The sequence below is a fragment of the Schistocerca piceifrons genome, chromosome 1, assembly GCF_021461385.2.
Source record: "Schistocerca piceifrons isolate TAMUIC-IGC-003096 chromosome 1, iqSchPice1.1, whole genome shotgun sequence".
In the NCBI taxonomy this organism is placed as follows: Eukaryota; Metazoa; Arthropoda; class Insecta; order Orthoptera; family Acrididae; genus Schistocerca; species Schistocerca piceifrons.
In genome coordinates, this window is record NC_060138.1 from 930,877,616 (window position 1) to 930,899,998 (window position 22,383).

Consider the following 22,383-nt stretch of genomic DNA (forward strand, 5'->3'; position numbering starts at 1 on the left):
ATAATTATGGTCAGTGAAGGCTTCAGTGAGACCCTCGGTATATTTATTTATTTATTTATTTAGCGTATGGCAAGTACAAATCACGTATGAAAAATCTAAAAGTACATAACACACAAAACAGTTACAATATCACAAACAAACATCTAGGTTAGAAATATAATCGATTGCACTGTTAGTCGCATTTATGAAGTCCCTTGTTGGACCAGGGTAGGCCCTCAGAGGGCATTCTACCACGATATGGTGAACTGTCTGCCTGTCAGCGCCGCAGTCGCACTGTGGTGATGGCACTATGCTCCATCTGTACAAGGAGTCCGCACAACGGCCGTGGCTCGTCCTGATCCTGTTAAGGGTAGACCAGATTTTGCGGGGCAAGTCAAAGCCCCAGGTCTGTTAGATGTTCCCAATAAGGTGTTAACCTGAGGCGGTGTCTTTTCCTCCCATTCTTCTCTCCAGCGGTCCTCAAGAATAAAAGCGTTCTTAACCAGATCTTTGGCACTTGCGAGAGGGGGGTGTCTGGATTTCAATCTATTTTGCTCAATTCCATTACTCAGGGTGTGGATAGGAAGATCTGGGCTATTTTGGATTTTTTGACACTCCCTGACAAGTGCGTGTTCTCTGCGCAAATGTGGCGGCGGGATATGGCTCAATACAGGCAGCCATTGGACAGGAGTTGACCTGATCGTTCCAGAGATAATCCTCATCGTTTGGTTCAAGACTGCGTCCACCTTCTTGATGTGAGCGCTATTTAACCATATTGGGGAACAGTACTCTGCTGCAGAATAGACAAGTCCTAGTGCAGAGCTACGCAGAACGGAGGCAGTGGACCCCCAACTAGTGCCACAAAGCTTTTGGACAATGTTGTTTCTAGTTCTGACTTTTTCAGCAGTGTTTACAAGGTGTTGTTTATAGCTCAATGTTCTATCGAGTGTCACGCCCAGATACTTTGGTGTTGTATTATATGGAAGAATGCCGCCATCAAAGCGGATCTTGAGCTCTTTGTTTGCTAATTTGTTATTCAGGTGGAAACAAGTGGCCTCTGGTTTGGATGGGCTGGGTTGGAGCCTCCAGTCACGGAAGAATTTCCCTAGAGTGGTCAAATCGCTGGATAGTGTGATCTCAGTTTCCTCCATCACTCAGAGTTGTGTGGCCAAGGCCCAGTCGTCCGCATATCCGAACATTTTGGATCTCGTCCTAGGCATATCGGCTATATACATGCTGAAAAGCAGTGGAGCCAGTACTGAACCTTGGGGCAGGCCATTATTAAGTTTCATGAATTTACTTCTGTTGTTACCGATGACAACCTGGAATGGTCTATTGCAGAGCATTTCGTTGATAAGGTTAGCCGTTTTTAGACATGGCACGATACGGAGGAGCTTATAAATCAGGCCCTGTCTCCAGACAGTGTCGAACGCTGCCGTCAGGTCAACAAATACCACTGATGTTTTTTGCTGTCTTTGGAAGCCCGCCTCGATGTAGGTTGTTAGAGCGAGGACCTGATCCGTGCAGCTTCTTTTCGGCCGGAAGCCCGCCTGTTCTACTGGTACAGCCTCCAGGATGACTTTGCTCATTCTGTTGTACATAAGTCTCTCCAGTAATTTATAGATCATGCTGAGTAAGGCGATTGGGCGGTAGCTCTGAGGTTGGTCACTCGGTTTGCCCGGTTTTAATATGGCAACAATTTTAGCCTTTTTGAGAGTGTGCGGAATTTTTCCAGTTTGCAACACGTTAGAGAAGAATCGCGCAAGCCATAATCTTGCAAATTTACCATAGTGGAGCAGAAATTCTGGGTGAATCCTATCAAACCCTGGGGCCTTTCCTGGTTTTATATCGTTCAGGGCCATATTTAACTCTTCGACTGAAAAGGGTTGGGAGTAAGATGTATTGTTCTCTGCTGTCGATTTTAGCTCTTTAAGCTCCTTTTTAATTTTTATAGTATGGGCTCGTTCCTTTGGGGCCCTAGACGTCTTGCTGATGTGAACCGCAACTGTATTTGGGGACATAGCGCTGGTCATTCGCAGATTTTTACCTCCAGCTCCAAGTCTCGGAAGCAAAGACCACGCCATTCTGCTTGATCTTGTAAAATCCATTTGTTCCACGGTCTCCATCCACTTAGCACGCCTGGCCGCGTCTAGGCTATGTAATAGATCGTCTGCAATTTCTTTATCCCCATTGTCCAGAAACTGTCTATAAAGCCGTTCACTTTCCTCGCTCCATCCTGGCACATATTCGTTTCTGAATCCTCTGGGCATACTAACTTTAGCTGAGCTGAGGACAGCTTCAACAAATCTTTCGTAGTTCTTATACGTTGGGGGTATCCATCCAAGGCATTTATCAGGTTTCTCTGAGAAAGCAGCCCAATCTGCCCTCCCAAAGTTCCATCTAGGACGAGGATAAGAGGATATCAGGGGAATAGTAAGACCTATTTCTAAGAGCACTGGACAATGCTGAGAGTGGGGGAAATCCTCAAGTACCCTGCGAGAGACCGGCAGGGGTTTGTTGTTCTTGTCAGTTGTAACAAAACTGAGGTCAGGGCAGGTCTCAGTTAGCCAAGCGGCTGATTTAAATGTACCTCGGTCTTTGGCGTCAAAGATTAGTTGAGTATTATGATCTTCTGTCCATTTCACCAGGTCTTCGCCGTTTTGGTCAGATATTCGATATTTCCACAGTTCATGGTGGCTATTAAAGTCACCCACGTATATTGCTGGGTGAGGCAGGATTTGAAGGGCTTGTGGGGGCCACGATTGCCCTGGAGGCTTGTATATATTATTTATTGTGACTTCACCCACTTTTATAATGACTTCGTGAATCTCGTTTGTGGTAGATGTTGATACGAGAGCCACTTCTTCGATATTTCTCCTGACGTATGTTGCCGTGCCATAATGTCTGTGGTGTGTGGCGCCTATTAGGTCATAGCCAGATATTATGCCCCTTGATCTTAGCTGCTCGTCATCTTCAGTATGGGTCTCCTGAATTGCGACTACGTCAATGTCGTTCTTTGTTAAAACTTTATGCAAGTACATGCATTTGGCTCTACTTATGCCTTCAATATTCAGGTGGCAGACTCGAATCAGCGATCCGAGTTCTCTAGTCAAGGGGTTCGTTTTGCTTGAATTCATTGTGATTTGCCGTGACCAGGAGATCAACTAAGGATTATCTGGTCGCATGTACTTTGCTAGTTCATTTAGCATTACCCAGGGTGCACGTGTAGTATTCTACTACGGACGCGAACTAGCTTTACACCCCACCCTCGGTATATTTTGAGAGGGACTACTCGTCACTGCAGGTGCGATGACAACGGGTGGCTAGGCTGTACGGAAGGGACTTCTTGATATGGAATGGGTGGCATCTGTCGAAGTGGAGGTATTGCTGGTGGTTAGTAGATTTGATACGGACGGAGGTGGAAGTCAGCATCTAGGAAGGTGGCTTGTTGGGTTGAGTAGGCCCAGGTGAAGCAAATGGGAGAGAAGTTGAGGTTCTGGAGGAATATGCATAAGGTGACCTCACCTTCACTCCAGATAGCAAAGATGTCATCAATGAATCTGAACCAGGTGAGGGGTTTAGGATTCTGTGTTTTTAGGAAGGATTCCTCTAGATGGCCCATGAATAGGTTAGCACACTGTAGCCGTATCACGGATTTGTTTGTAGGTAATTACTTCAAAGGAGAAGTAATTGTGGGTGAGGATATAGTTGGTCCTGGAGACTAGGAAGGAGGTTGTTGGTTTGAAATCCATAGGGCATCTAGAAAGGTAGTGTTCGATAGCAGTAAGGCCATGGGCATTAGGGATGTTAGTGTACAGGGAGGTGGCATCAACAGTGACAAGCAGGGCACAGTGTGGTAAAGGGACAGGAACTGTGGAGAGTCAGTTGAGGAAATGGTTGCACTGATGCTGCTGCTCGCAGTGTGGTTTCAGATCTCTGAGACTGTAGACATGTGTGCAAGTTGTGTTTGCATGAGTATATGTGTGTGCACGTGTGTGTATGTGTGTCTTCTGCTGACAAAGGCCTTAATGGCCGAAATTTATAATTGTGCGAATCTTTTTGTTGTGCCTGTCACGACTTAGCATCTCCACTATATGGTGAGAAGCAACTTTCCTTCTCTGGTATTGTTACATTCCATCCTGGATTTTCCATTGTTTGATCTTTTTATGTTTCAAACGTGTCTCTCTCTTTCTGCCTGTCTAACAAGAATTACATTTCGCGCAAATGCCCATCCTTACATCAGCTCCCTTTCAGCATCTGATGTTCTCAACAGAATGGCTGTTCTCCAGCCTTTTTTACACACACACACACACACACACACACACACACACACACACACACACACACACACACACACTCTCTCTCTCTCTCTCTCTCTCTCTCCCCCTCTCTCCCCCACACACACTCACTTTGCTCTCGAACATAAAGAAATGGGTTGATTTTAAATGTGTTCTCTCTCTCTCTCTCTCTCTCTCTCTCTCTCTCTCTCTCTCTCTCTCTCTCTCTCTCTCTGTGTGTGTGTGTGTGTGTGTGTGTGTGTGTGTGTGAGACAGTGATACAAATAAAGATTAAAGCCCAAGACCATAGGGAAAAAGGCCAATGAAATGAATTTATGATATGAACAAAAAGAAAAATAATAAAAATGAAGCGTAAGTAATGGTATACATGATAGAGAAGTTTGAGAGAATTCAAATGTAAGGAGAAATCTAATGTCTACTGTGCAAAGAATCTGGGGAAGCAGGCGGGGAAGAAATTGGAGTAAATTGTGTCCATGGGTATAACCAAAACCATGCAGATTGAACATTGACTTCTCAGTTAAATGCAGCCTGGTAGATTACTGTCTCCTTCAGATTCAATTCTCATGTTTGGTGGTTCAAAGTGTGTGTTGGAGTGGATGAGATACAAAAACTAGGAAGAAACTAGTGTAAAGCAAGTCCTGAAGTACTTATACAATAAAGTATATGTTTGATATTCAAAGCTATAAAGCAGTTCTGTTCAGGGGAGGAATACAAACCACTCACATTTGGAGGTAGAAGCAGAGTAATTGGTAAATTATGCCCATGTATCTAACCAAAATCATGCAGATTGAACATTGACTTCTCAATTAAATGCAGCTTGGCGGACTACTGCCCTCATTCAAATTCAGTTCTCATGTTCAGTGGTAGGAAATGTGTGTTAGGAATTGGTGAGAGAAGAAAACTATGAAGAAACTAGTGTAGAGCAAATCCTGTAGTTCTGATACAATAAAGTATACGTTTGGTATCTAAAGCTATAAAGCAGTTCTGTTCAGTGGAGAAATACACACCACTCACACTTGGAGGTAGAATTAGATATCCACTGATAATTTTGTAGCAAAGCCTATTGGGTTGTGAGGTTTAAGCAGTTTGTTTTGAGTGTTAGGTTGTGGTCAAGCAAGCATAAAATGGTTTTTGCTTCTAGGGTAATTTACACATCTTGTATGCTTTCACAGGACACCTACATCATGGTTGTGTAGTGTTTTCTTGTGGGAATTGCAATATTTGGTATTGGCAATATAAAAAGTGCTTATATTTGTTGACCTAGCCTAATCTTAGCCCACTGCACTTTGTACAGTGTTTTTTTTTCTGAGAGTACATTCCGTATGTGAATTCAGGTTTTGGGTCTGGTAAGGGCACCAGTAGTTGGGTGAAATGAGGAACACCTTTCTACAAGAAACAGGAAAGTGTGTCTGAAACTATTCAAATTCCACCCACTTGCAACCTTGTAGCCTTTTGGCTAGCAAAGGTGATATATCACTGAATTATTAAGAAGTGAAAAAGAGATCATGTTGTGAATTCCTGGACAGTATATAAATTGTTGCATGAAGCCTTCTGAGTTCTGGGGTAGGTGTGAGATACTCAATAACTTACATGATGTGCAACGATAATCTCCTGACCACCTCAACAGGCTTAGCCTAGGTGATGCCAGAACATTTCATTGACATGGGAGCTAACACTAGACAGGATGATTTGGTGCCCTGGATCAGCATCATCGACACTCGTCCTTTCTAGAATGTCTTCTTCTTCTTGTTCATGGCAGTTAAGTTCTTCTAGAATGTATTGCTGACTGTCTTTTTTATATCAAAGATAAGAACTCTTTTTTTCTCACTAATTAAAAAAATGATGATAAGCATTTATTGTTTGATTTGTCAGAACAGAACAAACTTGCTTAGCAGCTGCACAAGTGTGTAGTGAAGTTTTTAAATTGTCGCCAGTTAAGTCTGTTTATTTATTTATAATAAAAGCCTAACATATGCCGTTTTCTAAAAGTGATAAATATGTATTAAACAAAAAATACAAGCATAAATAATTGAGTTAATTTCATGTTCCATGGATCGTTTTGCATGGTAAATCTTAATGATGTGGAATGACTCTTTTACAAGTACATCACATATTAGTTTGTAAATATGGTTACATGCTGAACATTTATAAGGTTTTTTTAAAGGATATCAAAAGATCATGTGGGTTGATGGAATTTAAGACAGAATTGTGAAAATTTGTTCCAGTTCAATACGTAATGTCCTTAGTGATATATGCAATGCGTTGCTGCCACAGGGAATTTTTTCAGACTGGTTAAAGTATGCAGTTAAACCATTTCATAAGAAAGATGACAAGACAGGCTTAAATAGTTATCACACAGTTTCCTTACCGACATCTTTTTCCAAAACATCTGAAAAAGTAATGTACTCAAGAATATCTGCACACAAATGAAAACAACATACTTAGCATATCACAGTTTCAATTCCAGGAGGGTTACTCAACTGAGAATGGTATTTATACATTCACTCATCAAATAGTAAAAGCCTAAAATAATATTATATTGCCAGTTTGGAATTTTTGTGACCTTTCCAAGGTGTTGGATTTGTGTAGGTCATGGTACTCTCATAGAAAAACTCAAGTTTTATGGAACTGATGGCTTTACACACAGCTGATTATCATTTAGGTACCTCTTAAAGGAGCCAGGAATTTTAACTGCACTGTCACAATCCATATATTTGCTAGTGAAATTAGTCATAAATAATCCATCACAATTTGAGAAAAGCAATTATGTCCATACCTACAACTCTAGAGGGAAAAATGACCTTTATTTAGAAGTCACTGGCCCAGTAACATAAAATGTCTGACAGATTGGGAAGCAAGTTTTAAATAATCTAATTTAAAATCATTTTTCCTGGACAACTTCTTCTGTTCCATTTATGAAATTGTTATTAAAAACTTGTACAAAAGGGGGGGGGGGGGGGGGGGGGGAGAGAGAGAGAGAGAGAGAGAGAGAGAGAGAGAGAGAGAGAGAGAGAGAGAGAGAGACCCCAAGATTGTGTTGCAAGTGTGACTGCCATTTCTATATGGACAATATTCTTAATTTTAAAGGAACTATGAGGTTCCTGGGCTTCACATTTCACTTAAAGCTTATCTGTTCATCACAGCATGAGACCTAGAAGCAAGGTCCCTAAAAGTACTATGATGTTGTTGTTGTTGTGATCTTCAGTCCTGAGACTGGTTTGATGCAGCTCTCCATGCTACCCTATCCTGTGCAAGCTCCTCCATCTCCCAGTACTTACTGCGACCTACATCCTTCTGAATCTGCTTAGTGTATTCATCTCTTGGTCTCCCTCTACGATTTTTACCCTCCACTCTGCCCTCCAGTACTAAATTGGTGATCCCTTGATGCCTCAGAACATGTCCTGCCAACCGATCCCTTCTTCTGGTCAAGTTGTGCCACAAACTCCTCTTCTCCCCATTTCTATTCAATACCTCCTCATTAGTTATGTGGTCCTCCCACCTAATCTTCAGCATTCTTCTGTAGCACCACATTTCGAAAGCTTCTATTCTCTTCTTGTCTAACTATTTATCGTCCATGTTTCACTTCCATACATGGCTACACTCCTTACAAATACTTTCAGAAATGACTTCCTGACACTTAAATCTATACTTGATGTTAACAAATTTCTCTTCTTCAGTAACGCTTTCCTCACCATTGCCAGTCTACATTTTATATCCTTTCTACTTCGACCATCATCAGTTATTTTGCTCCCCATATAGCAAAACTCCTTTACTACTTTAAGTATCTCATTTCCTAATTTAATCCCCTCAGCATATTTTGAAATATTTTAGCACCAGTTCATGGGGAGCAGACAACACTCTTTCAAGCCTCTGAAATTGGGGTGAACTGTCGCTTTGAAGAGCCTATAAAAAATAGCCATACTACAGACACCTGACCACCATACCATTGCTTGCACACCCATCTATTTTCAGAATTAGAAAGAAAAAAGAAATACATAGACATTTGTAAAGGCCAAAAATGTCTGCTTGTGTCTGTGTATGTGCGGATGGATATGCGTGCGTGTGTGCGCTCGAGTGTATACCTGTCCTTTTTTCCCCCTAAGGTAAGTCTTTCCGCTACCGGGATTGGAATGACTCCTTACCCTCTCCCTTAAAACCCACATCCTTTCGTCTTTCCACCTCCTTCCCTCTTTCCTGATGAAGCAACCGTTTGTTGCGAAAGCTTGAATTTTTGTATACGGCCAAACTTTCAGGAAACATTCCTCACACACAAATAAAGAAAAGATATTATGTGGACATGTGTCCGGAAACGCTTAATTTCCATGTTAGAGCTCATTTTAGTTTCGTCAGTATGTACTGTACTTCCTCGATTCACCGCCAGTTGGCCCAATTGAAGGAAGGTAATGATGACTTCGGTGCTTGTGTTGACATGCGACTCATTGCTCTACAGTACTAGCATCAAGCACATCAGTACGTAGCATCAACAGGTTAGTGTTCATCACGAACGTGGTTTTGCAGTCAGTGCAATGTTTACTAATGCGGATTTTGCAGATGCCCATTTGATGTATGGATTAGCACGGGCCAATAGCCGTGGTGCGGTATGTTTGCATCGAGACAGATTTCCAGAACGAAGGTGTCCCGACAGGAAGACGTTTGAAGCAATTGATCGGTGTCTTAGGGAGCCTGGAACATTCCAGCCTATGACTCGCGACTGAGGAAGACCTAGAACGACGAGGACACCTGCAATGGACGAGGCAATTCTTCGTGCAGTTGACGATAACCCTAATGTCAGCATCAGAGAAATTGCTGCTGTACAAGGTAACATTGACCACGTCACTGTATGGAGAGTGCTACGGGAGAACCAGTTGTTTCCGTACCATGTACAGCGTGTGCAGGCACTATCAGCAGCTGATTGGCCTCCACGGGTACACTTCTGCGAATGGTTCATCCAACAATGTGTCAATCCTCATTTCAGTGCAAATGTTCTCTTTATGGATGAGGCTTCATTCCAACGTGATCAAATTATAAATTTTCACAATCAACATGTGCGGGCTGATGAGAATCCGCATGCAATTGTGCAATCACGTCATCAACACAGATTTTCTGTGAACGTTTGGGCAGGCATTGTTGGTGATGTCTTGACTGGGCCCCATGTTCTTCCACCTACGCTCAATGGAGCACGTTATCATGATTTCATATGGGATACTCTACCTGTGCTGCCAGAACATGTGCCTTACAAGTACGACACAACATGTAATTCATGCACGATGGAGCTCCTGCACATTTCAGTTGAAGTGTTCGTATGCTTCTCAACAACAGATTCGGTGACCGATGGATTGGTAGAGGCGGGCCAATTCCGTGGCCTCCACGCTCTCCTGACCTCAACCCTCTTCACTTTCATTTATGGGGGCATTTGAAAGCTCTTGTCTACGCAACCCCGGTACCAAATGTAGATACTGTTCGTGCTCGTATTGTGGATGGCTGTGATACAATACGCCATTCTCCAGGGCTGCATCAGGGATTCCATGTGACGGAGGGTGGATTCATGTATCCTCGCTAACGGAGGACATTTTGAACATTTCCTGTAACAAGGTATGTTCTGTTGCTGTGTGTTTCCATTCCATGATTAATGTGATTTGAAGAGAAGTAATAAAATGAGCACTAACGTGGAAAGTAAGCGTTTCCGGACACATGTCCACATAAGATATTTTCTTTCTTTGTGTGTGAGGAATGTTTCCTGAAAGTTTGGCCGTACCTTTTTGTAACACCCTGTGTGTGTCTTGTAAATCACCCGCAGCTCACCTCATGCAAGATTGTCACACAGTACATAGTATGGAAAACAATTGCTCATTCCTCCATACAGTGAAAAAGGGATACTTTTTGGATATTTATGAAGACTGAGAAATGTACACGTACCGAAAAAAGGTCCAAGGAAAAGACACCCAAAGAGCAATGCACATTAAGAAACAACAGTTTCTTAGGTAACTGCTGCCCCGTTTTTGACAACTTCCTTTAAAGCTTTCCACAATTTCAAAGCTATGCCTAGACGTTTATGTATATATATTAGCAGTTGACAATGTGTCCAAGCTCCATTATACCCTTCAGCAGTTCTCAGTGTTTTAAATTTTGCTCATTAGAGGACTTAATCTCGGGCTCAACTTGAACATCCATCCACTGTACTTATTTTACACTTATATTAAATTGAAATAATTTACTTTTGGTATTTTGTTTGGAAAACATGCAATTTGAAATTTTGAAACACATGAGAGAATAATTGTTCTGAAGCTAAAGCATTGTAATAGTTTTGATGTTTCAGGTTGTATAGTTTTATCATTATGACCTCAGTGGGTGCAAGCTATTTAAATCTACTTGACTTTCAGTGTTTTTGTCATTAACATTGCTTCTCTACAGCATAACATAAGTTATTTAATCTTTCAGCACTTGTACTATACATATATAAGCTTTGTGTCCCATTTGCTACTACATAAAGTGTATATACATCCATATTATGCATTAACAATGGCAGATTCAGGTGTGCTTGATAATGGACTAGTATAAAGGCTGAAACACTTCATGTGAAATTAATAAAGTTCTAATTAAGCAGCTGAAGTGGCTTTTCATTAAATGAACAATAGTTGTGCAATCAGCACATGTAGGAGCTAATAATTTTTCAGTAATAGTAAGCGAGCAATGAGGCTCAATGGAATCCATCCAGAAGGAACTGCATTTAAAAATGTTGAGGTTGATTTTAAAATTCTACACTGAGATTTGGCAGATCTCCATCCTGGCTGCTACAGAGATGCAGAATTACCTTTAAATTTGATAAACAATAAGAAGGAACATGCTCCAGATATAACTTACATCATTGTTTGCTAGCCTTTTAGGTAGACATCGTGGTTTTAATATAGTGTACACTGATAGTTATAAGCAAGGGGGCTCCCGTTGCTGTTGTGTTTCCCGGTCATGTCCTCAGGATTTTCCTTCCCACTGAATACATTATATTTAGTGCAGATGAAATGTCTCCAAAGCAAAAAAGTCACATCTGCTTCAATTCCCATAGTACCCTGTAGATATTGCAGCAAATGTTCCCAATAGAGAAAATTACAGACAGAATGGCCCTCTCCTTGTTCAGCAGCAAGGGAGGTATGTGCCATTCTGCTGAGTACCATGGGATGTGGGAATCTGGTGAAATGAGCATGAGACCAAGGAGTCCCACCGTGAGTTGGAGAGCCATACAGCTGTGTGAGTAGGAGTGACTGGCAGTAAGGTGCATTAAGCTGTGGCTGGTGAAAAGCAGTGGTCTACTTCATACAAGTCATTCCAGTGGGGTGTTAAGTGGAGTCCTGCCCTCTATTTTAGCTGACGTTTAGAGAAATGTGGTAAATCTTTTAAAATTGTGTGTAACATCTGAACTCTAGTCTAAGCTTTCAGGCTGGAACTGTTAATGTGTATGTGGCTGAGCTCTTTGTAGTCCAGTGATCATCCAACTGTATGATGTACTATTTTAATTCTTTCACTGTGGTGATACCACTACTGATGAATGCCATATTAGAGCAGTATACAAATGGGTTCAGAAAACATATTAAGGAATTGAAACTGTTAGCAAGGAAAAGACTCCTGTTTTTGTCTCTTCTCTGAAGGCATTAACAGAAAAATCTTTCCTGTGTGGACATTTCAGAGATATTTTGTTTCATCTTGAAAATGCCAAAGACACTACAAGGGAGCTCATTGTCATTGGATAATTTAACTGATGATTAGATTATGTTAGGAATCAATAGAATAGCACATGGTTTGAATTCTTGTGAGAAAATTGTGTGAATGTTAATTTTAATCCTTCCCGTCTTCTTTTCAATTTTCATTATTGCCTCTTCTCATGGAGCACACCTTGTATGGCCTGCTATCAACATCATAGTGACTGACTTTCTATACCATTGCTCGTCATACAGACGAGTGATTGTTAATGTATCAGTTGCAAGCAGTGTGGCCGTTTGGAGTTTACCTTAAGCAGACATGTCCGATTATTCTATAAGAATCTCTTCCCACATCAAACCCATTAATTATCAGTTATACTTGCACCTTGATAGCTGCCCCCAATTCCACAATAAAAAGTCTCTCCTACACAATCTGGCCTCAATTGTATAGTGCATTTGCAGCAATAAACAACTCTTTGCACAGTATGCCGAAGGGCATACTAAAGCTTTCACAGACAAGTATTATCGCCCATCCCCTCTCCAAAAATAGTTCACAAGCAGATTTACACTGAGGTGACAAAAGTCGTGAGATAGTGATATGCATATAAACAGATGGCGGTAGTATTGTATACTCAAGGTATAAAAGGGAAGTGAATTGGTGGAGCTATCATTTGTACTCAGATGGTTCATGGGAAAAGATTTCTGACATGAGTATGGCTGCATGACAGGAATTAAGACTTGGAATGCAGAATGGTGGTTTGAGCAAAATGCATGGGCCATTCCATTTTGGAAATCATTAAGGAATTTGATATTCTGAGGGCCCCAGTGTAAAGAGTGTGCTGAGAAATTTCAATCATTACATCTCACCATGGACAAAGCAGTAGCCAACGGCCTTCACTTACATGTTCGAGATCAGTGCTGTTTGTGTAGAGTTGTTAGGGCTAACAGACAAGCAGTTCTGCATGGAATAATGGTAGAAGTCAATGTGGGATTTATGATGAACATATCCTTTTGAACAATGTGCAGGTGCTGCAGTGCCTCTCCTGGGCTAGGAACCATATTGGTTGGACCCTAGATGACTGGAAACCTATGGCCTGGTCAGATGTCCCAGTTTCAGTTGGTAAGAGCTGATGGTAGGTTTTGAGTGTGGAGCAGACCACATGAAGCCATGGACCTAAGTTGTCAACAAGGCACTGTGCAAATTGGTGGTGGCTCTTCAAAGGTGTGGGCTGTGATGATTACATGGAATGGACTGGGTCCTCTGATCCAACTGAACCGATATTGACTGGGAATGTGTATTGTCATCTACCTGGAGGCAACTTGTAACCATTCATGGACTCCATGTTCCCAAATAACTACGTGCCACATTTCGGATCGACAGTTGTTCGCGACTGGTTTAGAGCATATTCTGGACAGTTTGAGTGAATGATTTGGCCACCCAGTTCGCCTGACATGAATCCCATCAGACATTTATAGGACATAATCAAGGGCTCAGTTCATGCACAAAATCTTGCACTGGCAACACTTTTGTAATAATGGATAACTGTAGAGACAGAGGGCTCAGTGTTCTGTAGGGGACTTACAATGGCTTGTTGAGTCCGTGCTAATCGAGTCTCAGCACAACACCAGGCAAAAGGAGGTCTGACATGATATTTGGAGGTATTCCATATCTTTTGTCATCTCAGCGAACCAGTTGCAAAGGAGCATCCCTCTCATCACCCAACAACACCCTATTTGACCACTTGCCCATATTCTTTGAAAGACCTTCACCTAATTATCATCATAACTGGAGATAGAGAACAATCCTTCCTGTACCTTCCAAAGTGGTATTCCAGATCCCACCCAATCCCTAAAATATCTCAGTGTATTCTAAGGACACACCTACTCTCAACCTCTTGCTGCCTGAGTAATACCCATGATGGACACCCAGGTGCAAGACCTGTCCAATGTAGCCATCCTGCACTTTCCATGGCAAGCATATCCTATCCTATCCTAACAGAGGTGTGGCCACTTGTGAAAGCAGTCATATCATTTACCAGCTATGCTGTAACTGCAGCATACCATTTATGTGAGTATGGCCGCCAATCTTCTGTCCACCTGAGTGAGTGGCCACTGCCAAACTATGGCCAAGAGTAGTATTGGTGTCCCCGTGACTTAACATACTTCTGAGCATATTGTTGTTGTTGATTTCAGTGGCTGCTTCATGATCCTACCATTTGGATTCACCCCCCCCCCCCCCTCCCACCAAATCCTTCCTCCTTTCCAGCCGTCAACTTCTCCAAATTAACCTATATAGAAATTTTCCTTGCAACACATCATTTGATTCCATGATCCTCCTGGCCTAAGTGTCTGCTAGCACCTTTCCCACATCCACATCCACCTCTGCACCCCACTCCTCAGTTCATTCATTGTACATTCTCATCCTTCTCTATGCAGTTGCCCTCTTCCCCCATTCTATATCAAATTCCAGTCCACTACTCCATGTCTTCGTGCAATGTCCATGACTCCTACTTCATACACCACAGTGATCTCAGCAATGCCACTTTCCTACCCTGTGCACTTGCTGCCCATCTATCTTAGCTCTACTTCCAATTCTTCTTTCTGCTCCCTGTCTGCTTTCTTCCTCTTCCCATACCTGCTAATACAATCTTTCACTCAAGTCAAGCTGGCTATTGATAAAATGTTGTCAGCCAGGACACTGTAGCTCAGCAGACGTGTGTGTGTGTGTGTGTGTGTGTGTGTGTGTGTGTGTGTGTGTGTGTGTGTACTCTGTTAACTGTGAAGAATGATTTCTCCAAATGCTCAGTAGTGTTCTTAGGCTTATTTATGAATCTATTGATGATTTAGTGAGACACAAAAGTGAGCTGTTACCTTCATTCCTGCCTTACTTCTGTTCCACCAGGGACTTTTCGTTATTATATTTCTGTCTATATGTTTCCTGACGCAGACACATCCAACATGATTATACTAAACTACACACTTTGCCCGAAGTGAAGTGGTGCAGTGGTATCACTTTTGACTCATATTTGTGAGGATGATGATTCAGATCCCTTTTCGGCCATCTGTAGTTATATTTTCTGTGGTTTTCTTAAACTGCTCAAGGCAAAGGCTGGGATGGTGTTTTTCAAAGGGCACAGCTGATGTCCTTCCCTGGCCTTAACTTGTATTCCATATTTGATGACCTTGTTATTGATGTGACACTAATTTGTACTCTTCATTTCTTTTTACATTCTTTGGAAAATTGCACTTTGATTTGTACATTATTGTTATTTTTGTGGCAGGTGAGGATCTTATTATCAATCCTAAGGATTTTCCAGGCATTAAACAAGGAAGTGTAGTTGAAATATATCTTCCTGAAGATGAGTTCAGCCGCCTGTTGTTGCAGGTTACTTCATTCAAGGAAGACATGCAAAGCAAAGGTAAGTAAAAAAAATAAAAAATGCAAATGCGGTTTTTCTGACATTGTTTATGCAGTTACCTTGGGTATAAACTGTTTGTATGGTCCCAGTTTAGCCTCATGCTGTTCACACACTGTTCGGATATTGAGATTATCAGTAATACCTACAGCCTATGCGCATAATGCATACATCATTTTTGTATTATCGCTTTTTTTGGTTTTTCCATCTGTTGATTGATTCATTCACCCTAGATTGAAACATATAACAGCAGAAATAAAGAGCAAGTGTTAATATTTAGGTAAAGGCATGTATTTACTTTTGTGGAAAATGCAACAGTAAAGAGGACCACACTAATAAACATGCACAAAATATGTCAGCTAGGTAACTTAATTATTGTAGTAAAACATGAGAATAATTTGTTACACACTCATGGCAGTGCACCATTGCTTAAAACTCTAAAACAGCAGTGGAAAACAGTACACATGAAGTCTCTGTCTGCCGGATTTGAAGAGATTGTGAACTCAGTGTATTAAGTTTGCCACAAATCATATTGTTTTATAGAGCTGTCATCTTTTCTCAGTCCATTCTGGTCTCCACTTTCCGTGTGTCTTCTGTTAACATTCAATGTTGATAGTTTAGGTGAGATTCAAAACCCTCAAAAGAATCCAATTCTGGAATCCAAAACAGCTACATCCTAAGAGTGCCTGTCACTTCACATGCAGTGAACAGCATTTTGTACATTCTTGGGGAGTTGCACTGTTAGCACTTCTTTGGTTATCATTTAGAGTCTGGTTGATGTTTATAATGCAGTGTTTCATTTGAGGAGATATTGGTGTTAAAAATTCTAAGAGTATTCCTCATATTGTTCCAATAGATTTGACAGACTTATATTGACACTGTTTATTTCTCTGTGTAAACATTGCTGGGGCACTCCTTGACATAGTCTTCACAATAGCACATGCTGTCCAGAAAAATTTTCTAACCATTAAAGCTGATAAGCCATTTACAATTTTTCCAGGTTGTAATACATTGATGTATAAGGATGATCTTACGAAGGTTCCAAGAATTTGCGACTTAGAAGGGATATGTGGATGTTGGCTTGCCATATGTCTTGACATTAGTGTACAAATTTACATTTAATCCTGTACTTAAACAAAATAAAATAACATTATTAGTTGTATGAGTCAGTTGAAATTTTTTAATATTCCTTCTTCAGTGATATTTTTTGAGTGTAGATGCTCATTTCTTGATTTATGGGCTCTATTCAGTGTGTATATTTCAGAAAGGTCCGCCCCTCGTGGTCTCGCGGTAGCGTTCTCGCTTCCGAGCACGGGGGTCCTGGGTTCGATTCCCGGCGGGGTCAGGAATTTTTCCCTGCCTCGAGATGACTGGGTGTTGTGTCGTCTTCATCAATCATCAATTCATTCCCATTACGGTCGGAGGAAGGCAACGGCAAACCACCTCCATTAGGACCTTGCCTAGTAAGGCGGTGCGGGTCTCCCGCATCGTTCCCCTACGCTCTGTAAAGAAGCACGGGACTTCATTTACATTACATTATTTCAGAAAGGAGCAGAAAGAGAGAGAGAGAGAGAGAGAGAGAGAGAGAGAGAGAGAGAGATGAGAGAGAGAGAGAGAGAGAGAGACGAGAGAGAGAGAGAGAGAGAGAGAATAGGGTTGGAAACAGTCAAATGAAAACAGTCGATTCAGTCAGTTGTTGGAGAACAATCGACTCATTCAGTTGTAGTTTTATGTATCTGTTGAATTATTCATTCATTCTTTAGAGTGAAACCAGTCTTTGGGAGCAACTGAATGGAAACAGCTGACACAATCTGGCAGTGTTTTGAGTACTGACTGAGTTATTCATTCTTTCTTTTCAAGTGAAACCAGTCTTTAGTTCTTCCTGTTGGTTGAAATATGTATTCATTCAGCTGAAACCACTGTTTAGTTGATTGAAATTATCCAGTTATCCCTCTTGAGCGAAACCAGTCTGTAGTGTTTTCACTAGGTGAAGTAAAAACAGTGGTATACAATACAAATTAGGGCTACATATAGTCCTAGAAGGTAGCTGCAATCCCAGGTATACATGAAGACATCTCAGTGGTTATGCTAAAGTTAAAATACGTAGTATAAATACTCATTTAATTATGTACTGGAAGACTAATTCTTATTTCATCATTAAAACTGATATATAAACTGCTGTGCATTAAATTGTTCCAGGTGCAATTAACATCATGTAACGAATAAAGCTTCATTGGTAGTGCAAAGTTGCAGGCATGAAAGTTCTATTAAGGGTATGTGAAGAAGAAAGGGTACATGGCAGATTTCTGTGACTGTTTGCATTCCATTTTACTGAAAAGATGTGATGATGCCCATTAATTAATTATATAAAGAAACCTATCTATGTAGCTAGCCTCTGAGTGTCCCTGGCTCACTTCATGTCAGGGTCGTGCTGTTTGCCAGGGCCAGCTGGTGTGAGAAAGTGGTGTGGTGGCCGGTAGCTACTAGTGCCGGTCCCAGCAGTATCCTCCACTTGTGCCGACCACCATTCCACCTCATTGCACTGGCTACAATGCTTGCTGTGGCAACAGCAGGAGGAGGCTGTAGTGGTGGGTAGTGCCACACGTGTGCCCCCAATTGTCACCCGCCCCCCCCTCACTCACACACACACACACACACACACACACACACACACAGAGAGAGAAAAGGGTGCGGGGAAAAGCGAAATCACCAAACCCAGAGACTGAGTGAAAACATTCATATAGCAGCTGCAGTTGATAGAGACTTATGCCAGTCAATTGTCTCACATTGAATGAAACCACTCAAACTTGGTCAGTGAGTGAAAACATTCATGTAACGGCCACAGCCAGTGGAGACTTGATTCAATCAGTTGTCTTGTATTGAGTGAAACCACATAAACTCAGTGAGTGAGTGAAAACATGCATATAGTTGACATGGCCACAGAGACTAGTTTCATTTGGTTGTTTCATTTAACTGAAAAAACCAACTGAGAAAAAAAATGACTGATCAGTTGGTGGTTGAAAACAGTCTGTTGCCCTATCAGAGATCAAAGAGAGAGAGATAGAGAGAGAGAGAGAGCACTATATTAAGTAACCTGGGTCATTTACATGTGCAGATTGGGAGAAGTGCCAGAAAAAGTTATATCTTGAGATGGTGAACCAAAACTGTAAATCGTATTACTTTGTTGGTGCACATCATCTGTTGCACACAGTTTTGTACACTTATAGCCGTCTGAAGTGAATAAAGTACCACTCAGTACCTGTAATAAATGTGGAATTTGAGTAGACTCTTAGAGGAATCCTTGCTTCAAACTAATTTGTCAGTAAACAAAAGCTATTAACTTACATGAAGCATGGTCTGTTATTGCTCTTCTCTTCTATTTGACACATTAACTTTCACATTTAACTGTATTTAATCTGTAGCACAAGATGATGGCTTCAGTGAAAAGATGCAATATCAAACAAATGCACCCATTTCTTTCAGTGAACAAGAAAGAGCTTACTGAAGCACTCTTTCTATTTATGCAAAAACTGAGTACATCACTGTAGGCATAGATATTTGTTGAATGAGAACAGTGTGATGTGGTTACTAATATGTCAACAGAAAAGAGAAAAAATGTCGTTATGAATTATGCAAATCTAAACAGAATGCTTTCTGACCACACTGTGCCTTTGTGGCATTACAATCTGGCATTGGCTGTAGCAGATTTGAGTCCAATAGAATTTAATGCTGACACTGGCCCGCTCTGTCCATAAAGAGAATCAATCATGGCAAAGTTGTTCCACCTGGTGTGCAGGATATGTTAGGCAGATGACCTGCCATCAGACTTTAAGAAGAATTTAATAATCCCAGTGCCAAGCAGAGCAGGTACTGATTGTTCTGAGTATTATCAAACCTACAGGTTAGTAAATAATGCTGTAAAATACTAACACAATATAATCTACAGAAGGAATGAATGGCTTATTGAAGATGACCTGTGGAAAGATCAGTAGGGGTTCCGAAGATCATCTTAGAAGATGCATTTAAAAAAGTGGAACCTTCATTTATAGCATTTGTAGATTTAAGAAAAGTTTTTACCAATGAAATGGGATGGATTGCTACTTACCACATAGTGGAGCTGTTGAGCTGCTGACAGGCACATTTTAAGTATGTTTAAAAGTAGACCAAGCTATGAAGCTATCAGAAAAATTCTTTCCTCAGATATAGAAAAACACTAGCCCCCCCCCCCCCCCCACACACACAATCTACTTTTAAATGTATGTTAAATGCGACTGTCTGCCACTAAGTGGCTTTTCTGTGTTGAATAGCAATCTTTCCAGTTTTACTGTTGTTGTCTCATCCCAGCTTTTCCATTTCTTTTTCTTTCTTTCTTTCTTCTTCTTCTTCTTCTTCTTCTTCTTCTGTCTCTCTCTCTCTTTTTGATGGTGTTGACTGAACTACACTCTTGAAAATTGTGAATGTAGCAGGGTTAAAATACAGGGAGTGAAAAGTTATCTACAAATTATACAAAAACAAAACTGCAGTTCTAAGACTTGAAGCATGTGGAAGGGAGGCAGTAGTGTACAGGGCAGTGAGGCAGGTTTTAGCCTATGCTCAGTGTTATTAAATCTGTACATTTAGCATAATTAACATTTGGTTAGAAGAAATTGAAAACATTGATATACTGATGACATTGTAATTTTGTCGCGAGAGGGCAAAGAACGTGGACGACCAGTTGAACAGGAAGGTAAGTGGACTGGGTGGGTAGTATGTTGAAATGGGATACTAAGTGGAACATGAATAAAAGTATAACAAGGGCAAACACATGCTCTCTAATTACATCTGGCAATCCTGAGGGAATTAGATTAGGAAAGATATACTAAAGGTTTAGACAAGTTTTACTATTTGGGCAACAAAATACGTAAATGATGGTGGTAAAGGAGAAGAGGATATAAAATGCAGATTGGGAATATTGAGAAAAGCTTGCTTGAAGAAGCTAGATGTGTTACCATCAAATATAAATTTGTGTGTCAGGCACTCTTTTCCTCAAACTATTTTTCTGGATTTTAGTCCTGATATGGAACTGAAATGTGGATGATAAGCAATACAGACTACAAGAGAACAGAAACTATGGAAATGTGATGTGCTTATAGTGTAAATTATGTGAACAGATCAGATGAATTTGATTTTTAAAAAAAATACATGGCAGATAGTTCAGCATTATTATGTATATGGAATATGTGTACATGGTTGGCAGTAGGACAGTGTCCTCTTAAACGAAACACTGTGCACTGATGCAGCTGTGAATAAATGCATGTAATATGTAATAGCGATCCAGTTGAAAATGTTCTTTCTAAGATTCTCAGTGTAATATTTTGCCCTTTGCATCTGATTAATTTTACAAGAGTTGCTGGGTGATCTCAAACATCTAAGAGGATGATAAGTCCTTAATGACAAATTTGTTCAATTTTCAGGATATGAAGAAAGTGAAAGAAATATGCTCTAAAATTATCATCATATAATTTGGCATAACTTTTTTATTTTTACTAGTTTTCCAAAATGCATATTATGGAACATTGTTGGAAGGTACTGACTTTTTAAATTATTTTTTTCCTCAGATACGATAAGTGTTGAACAGAGTATTGCCACTGCATTTCAACTGCGAACATATGCTGACGTGTGTGTGAACATAGTAAACCCTGCAGATGTAGCTTTGGATTCTGTTGAGCTGACATTCAAAGACCAGTATTTGGGGCGAAGCGAAATGTGGAGACTAAAGAACAGTCTGGTAAGGAAAAAGAAAGAAATAAGACTTTAAATTATGCTTCCTGTGGGATACTTTCTATACATTTTTTCTTTGTCATTGTCCATGGAGTAATGCTTAAAGTAGAGGAAACAAGCTCCAAACACTTCCCATTAGTTTTCCAGGAAAAGAAATAATTAGCTTCATCTCCTACACGTCAATAAGCAAAATGGGAGATGTGTTTCGTGCTGTTTATCGTGCACCCATGTAGTTAAAATTGAAGTGTGCTAAACAGTGTTGAAGTGTTTTTTGTAACTGAAACTTTTCCCATAAAAGTGTTATGGGTGATGTAATGAGTGAAAACTGTTTCATAAATACTTTTTTCACAAAACACTTATAGAGTAACATATTAATTATACAATTTTAATTTCGCTATGACTGCCATTACAGTGTTTCTGAATGTATTATGTTTGTTGTTTTGCCATATCTATTGACTGAGAACTGGGGAGTTGAGAGGCAAAGAAAAAATATGTGTTACAATGAGAAGTGTATTACATTAACTTTATAACTTTTTTTCTACTATATTTTCTAGGTGGATACATGTGTGTATGTGAACAAGAAAATTGAGTTCTGTGGTGGTACAATTCGATGCCAGGTCTATGAAATGTGGTCAATGGGTGACAGAGTAGCTTGCGGTGTGATTACAAATGATACTAAAGTAAGTTTCATCAAGACATTTAAAACGTTATATTATAATAAGGTAGTTTTATGAAATGTAGCAACATAAACTGAATGGAGTGGAATGTAAGTGATGTCTGTTATGCACCTATTTCAGTAATTTGTCATCAATACTTACAAAGTTTTTGAAGCAAATTCCTAATCTGTAAAAGATGACCATGACACCATCTGATGTAACCAAAAGCCTTAGAGAAAACCTCTGTTCGCTAGTGCATAAATTCCCCATTCATACTGTAATTATCACTGGAGGCTTTAACTATTAAACAAGTAATTGGGAAAATTACGGTTTTGTTAGTGGTCAGTGTGACAAGACATTGTGCGAAGCATTACTAAATGTATTCTCTGGAAACTGCTTAGAACAGAAAGTTTGGAATCCCACTTGTGTTGAAAAAATATTAGGTCTAATGGCAGCAAATTAACCTGAGATGTTGAGGTTGTCAACATCAAAACTGGTATCAGTGACAATGAGGCAGCTGTGGCAGCAATGATTTATGAAGTACATAGGGCAACTAAAATTAGTAGGAAGTAGTGTTGAGTAG

General features: G+C 40.5%; 1 protein-coding gene across 4 annotated transcripts in view; it reads left to right on the plus strand.

The window, feature by feature from the left end:
* LOC124798396 (GATOR complex protein Iml1) overlaps positions 1-22,383 on the plus strand; it is a 547,410-nt gene that overhangs the window by 6,444 nt on the left and 518,583 nt on the right. For all 4 annotated transcript variants that reach the window (XM_047262170.1, XM_047262989.1, XM_047263070.1 and 1 more), the window contains exons 2-4: positions 15,250-15,387; positions 20,982-21,151; positions 21,699-21,824. In XM_047262170.1, the coding sequence (XP_047118126.1) occupies positions 15,250-15,387; positions 20,982-21,151; positions 21,699-21,824 (434 nt within the window). The remainder of the gene's footprint in view (positions 1-15,249; positions 15,388-20,981; positions 21,152-21,698; positions 21,825-22,383) is intronic.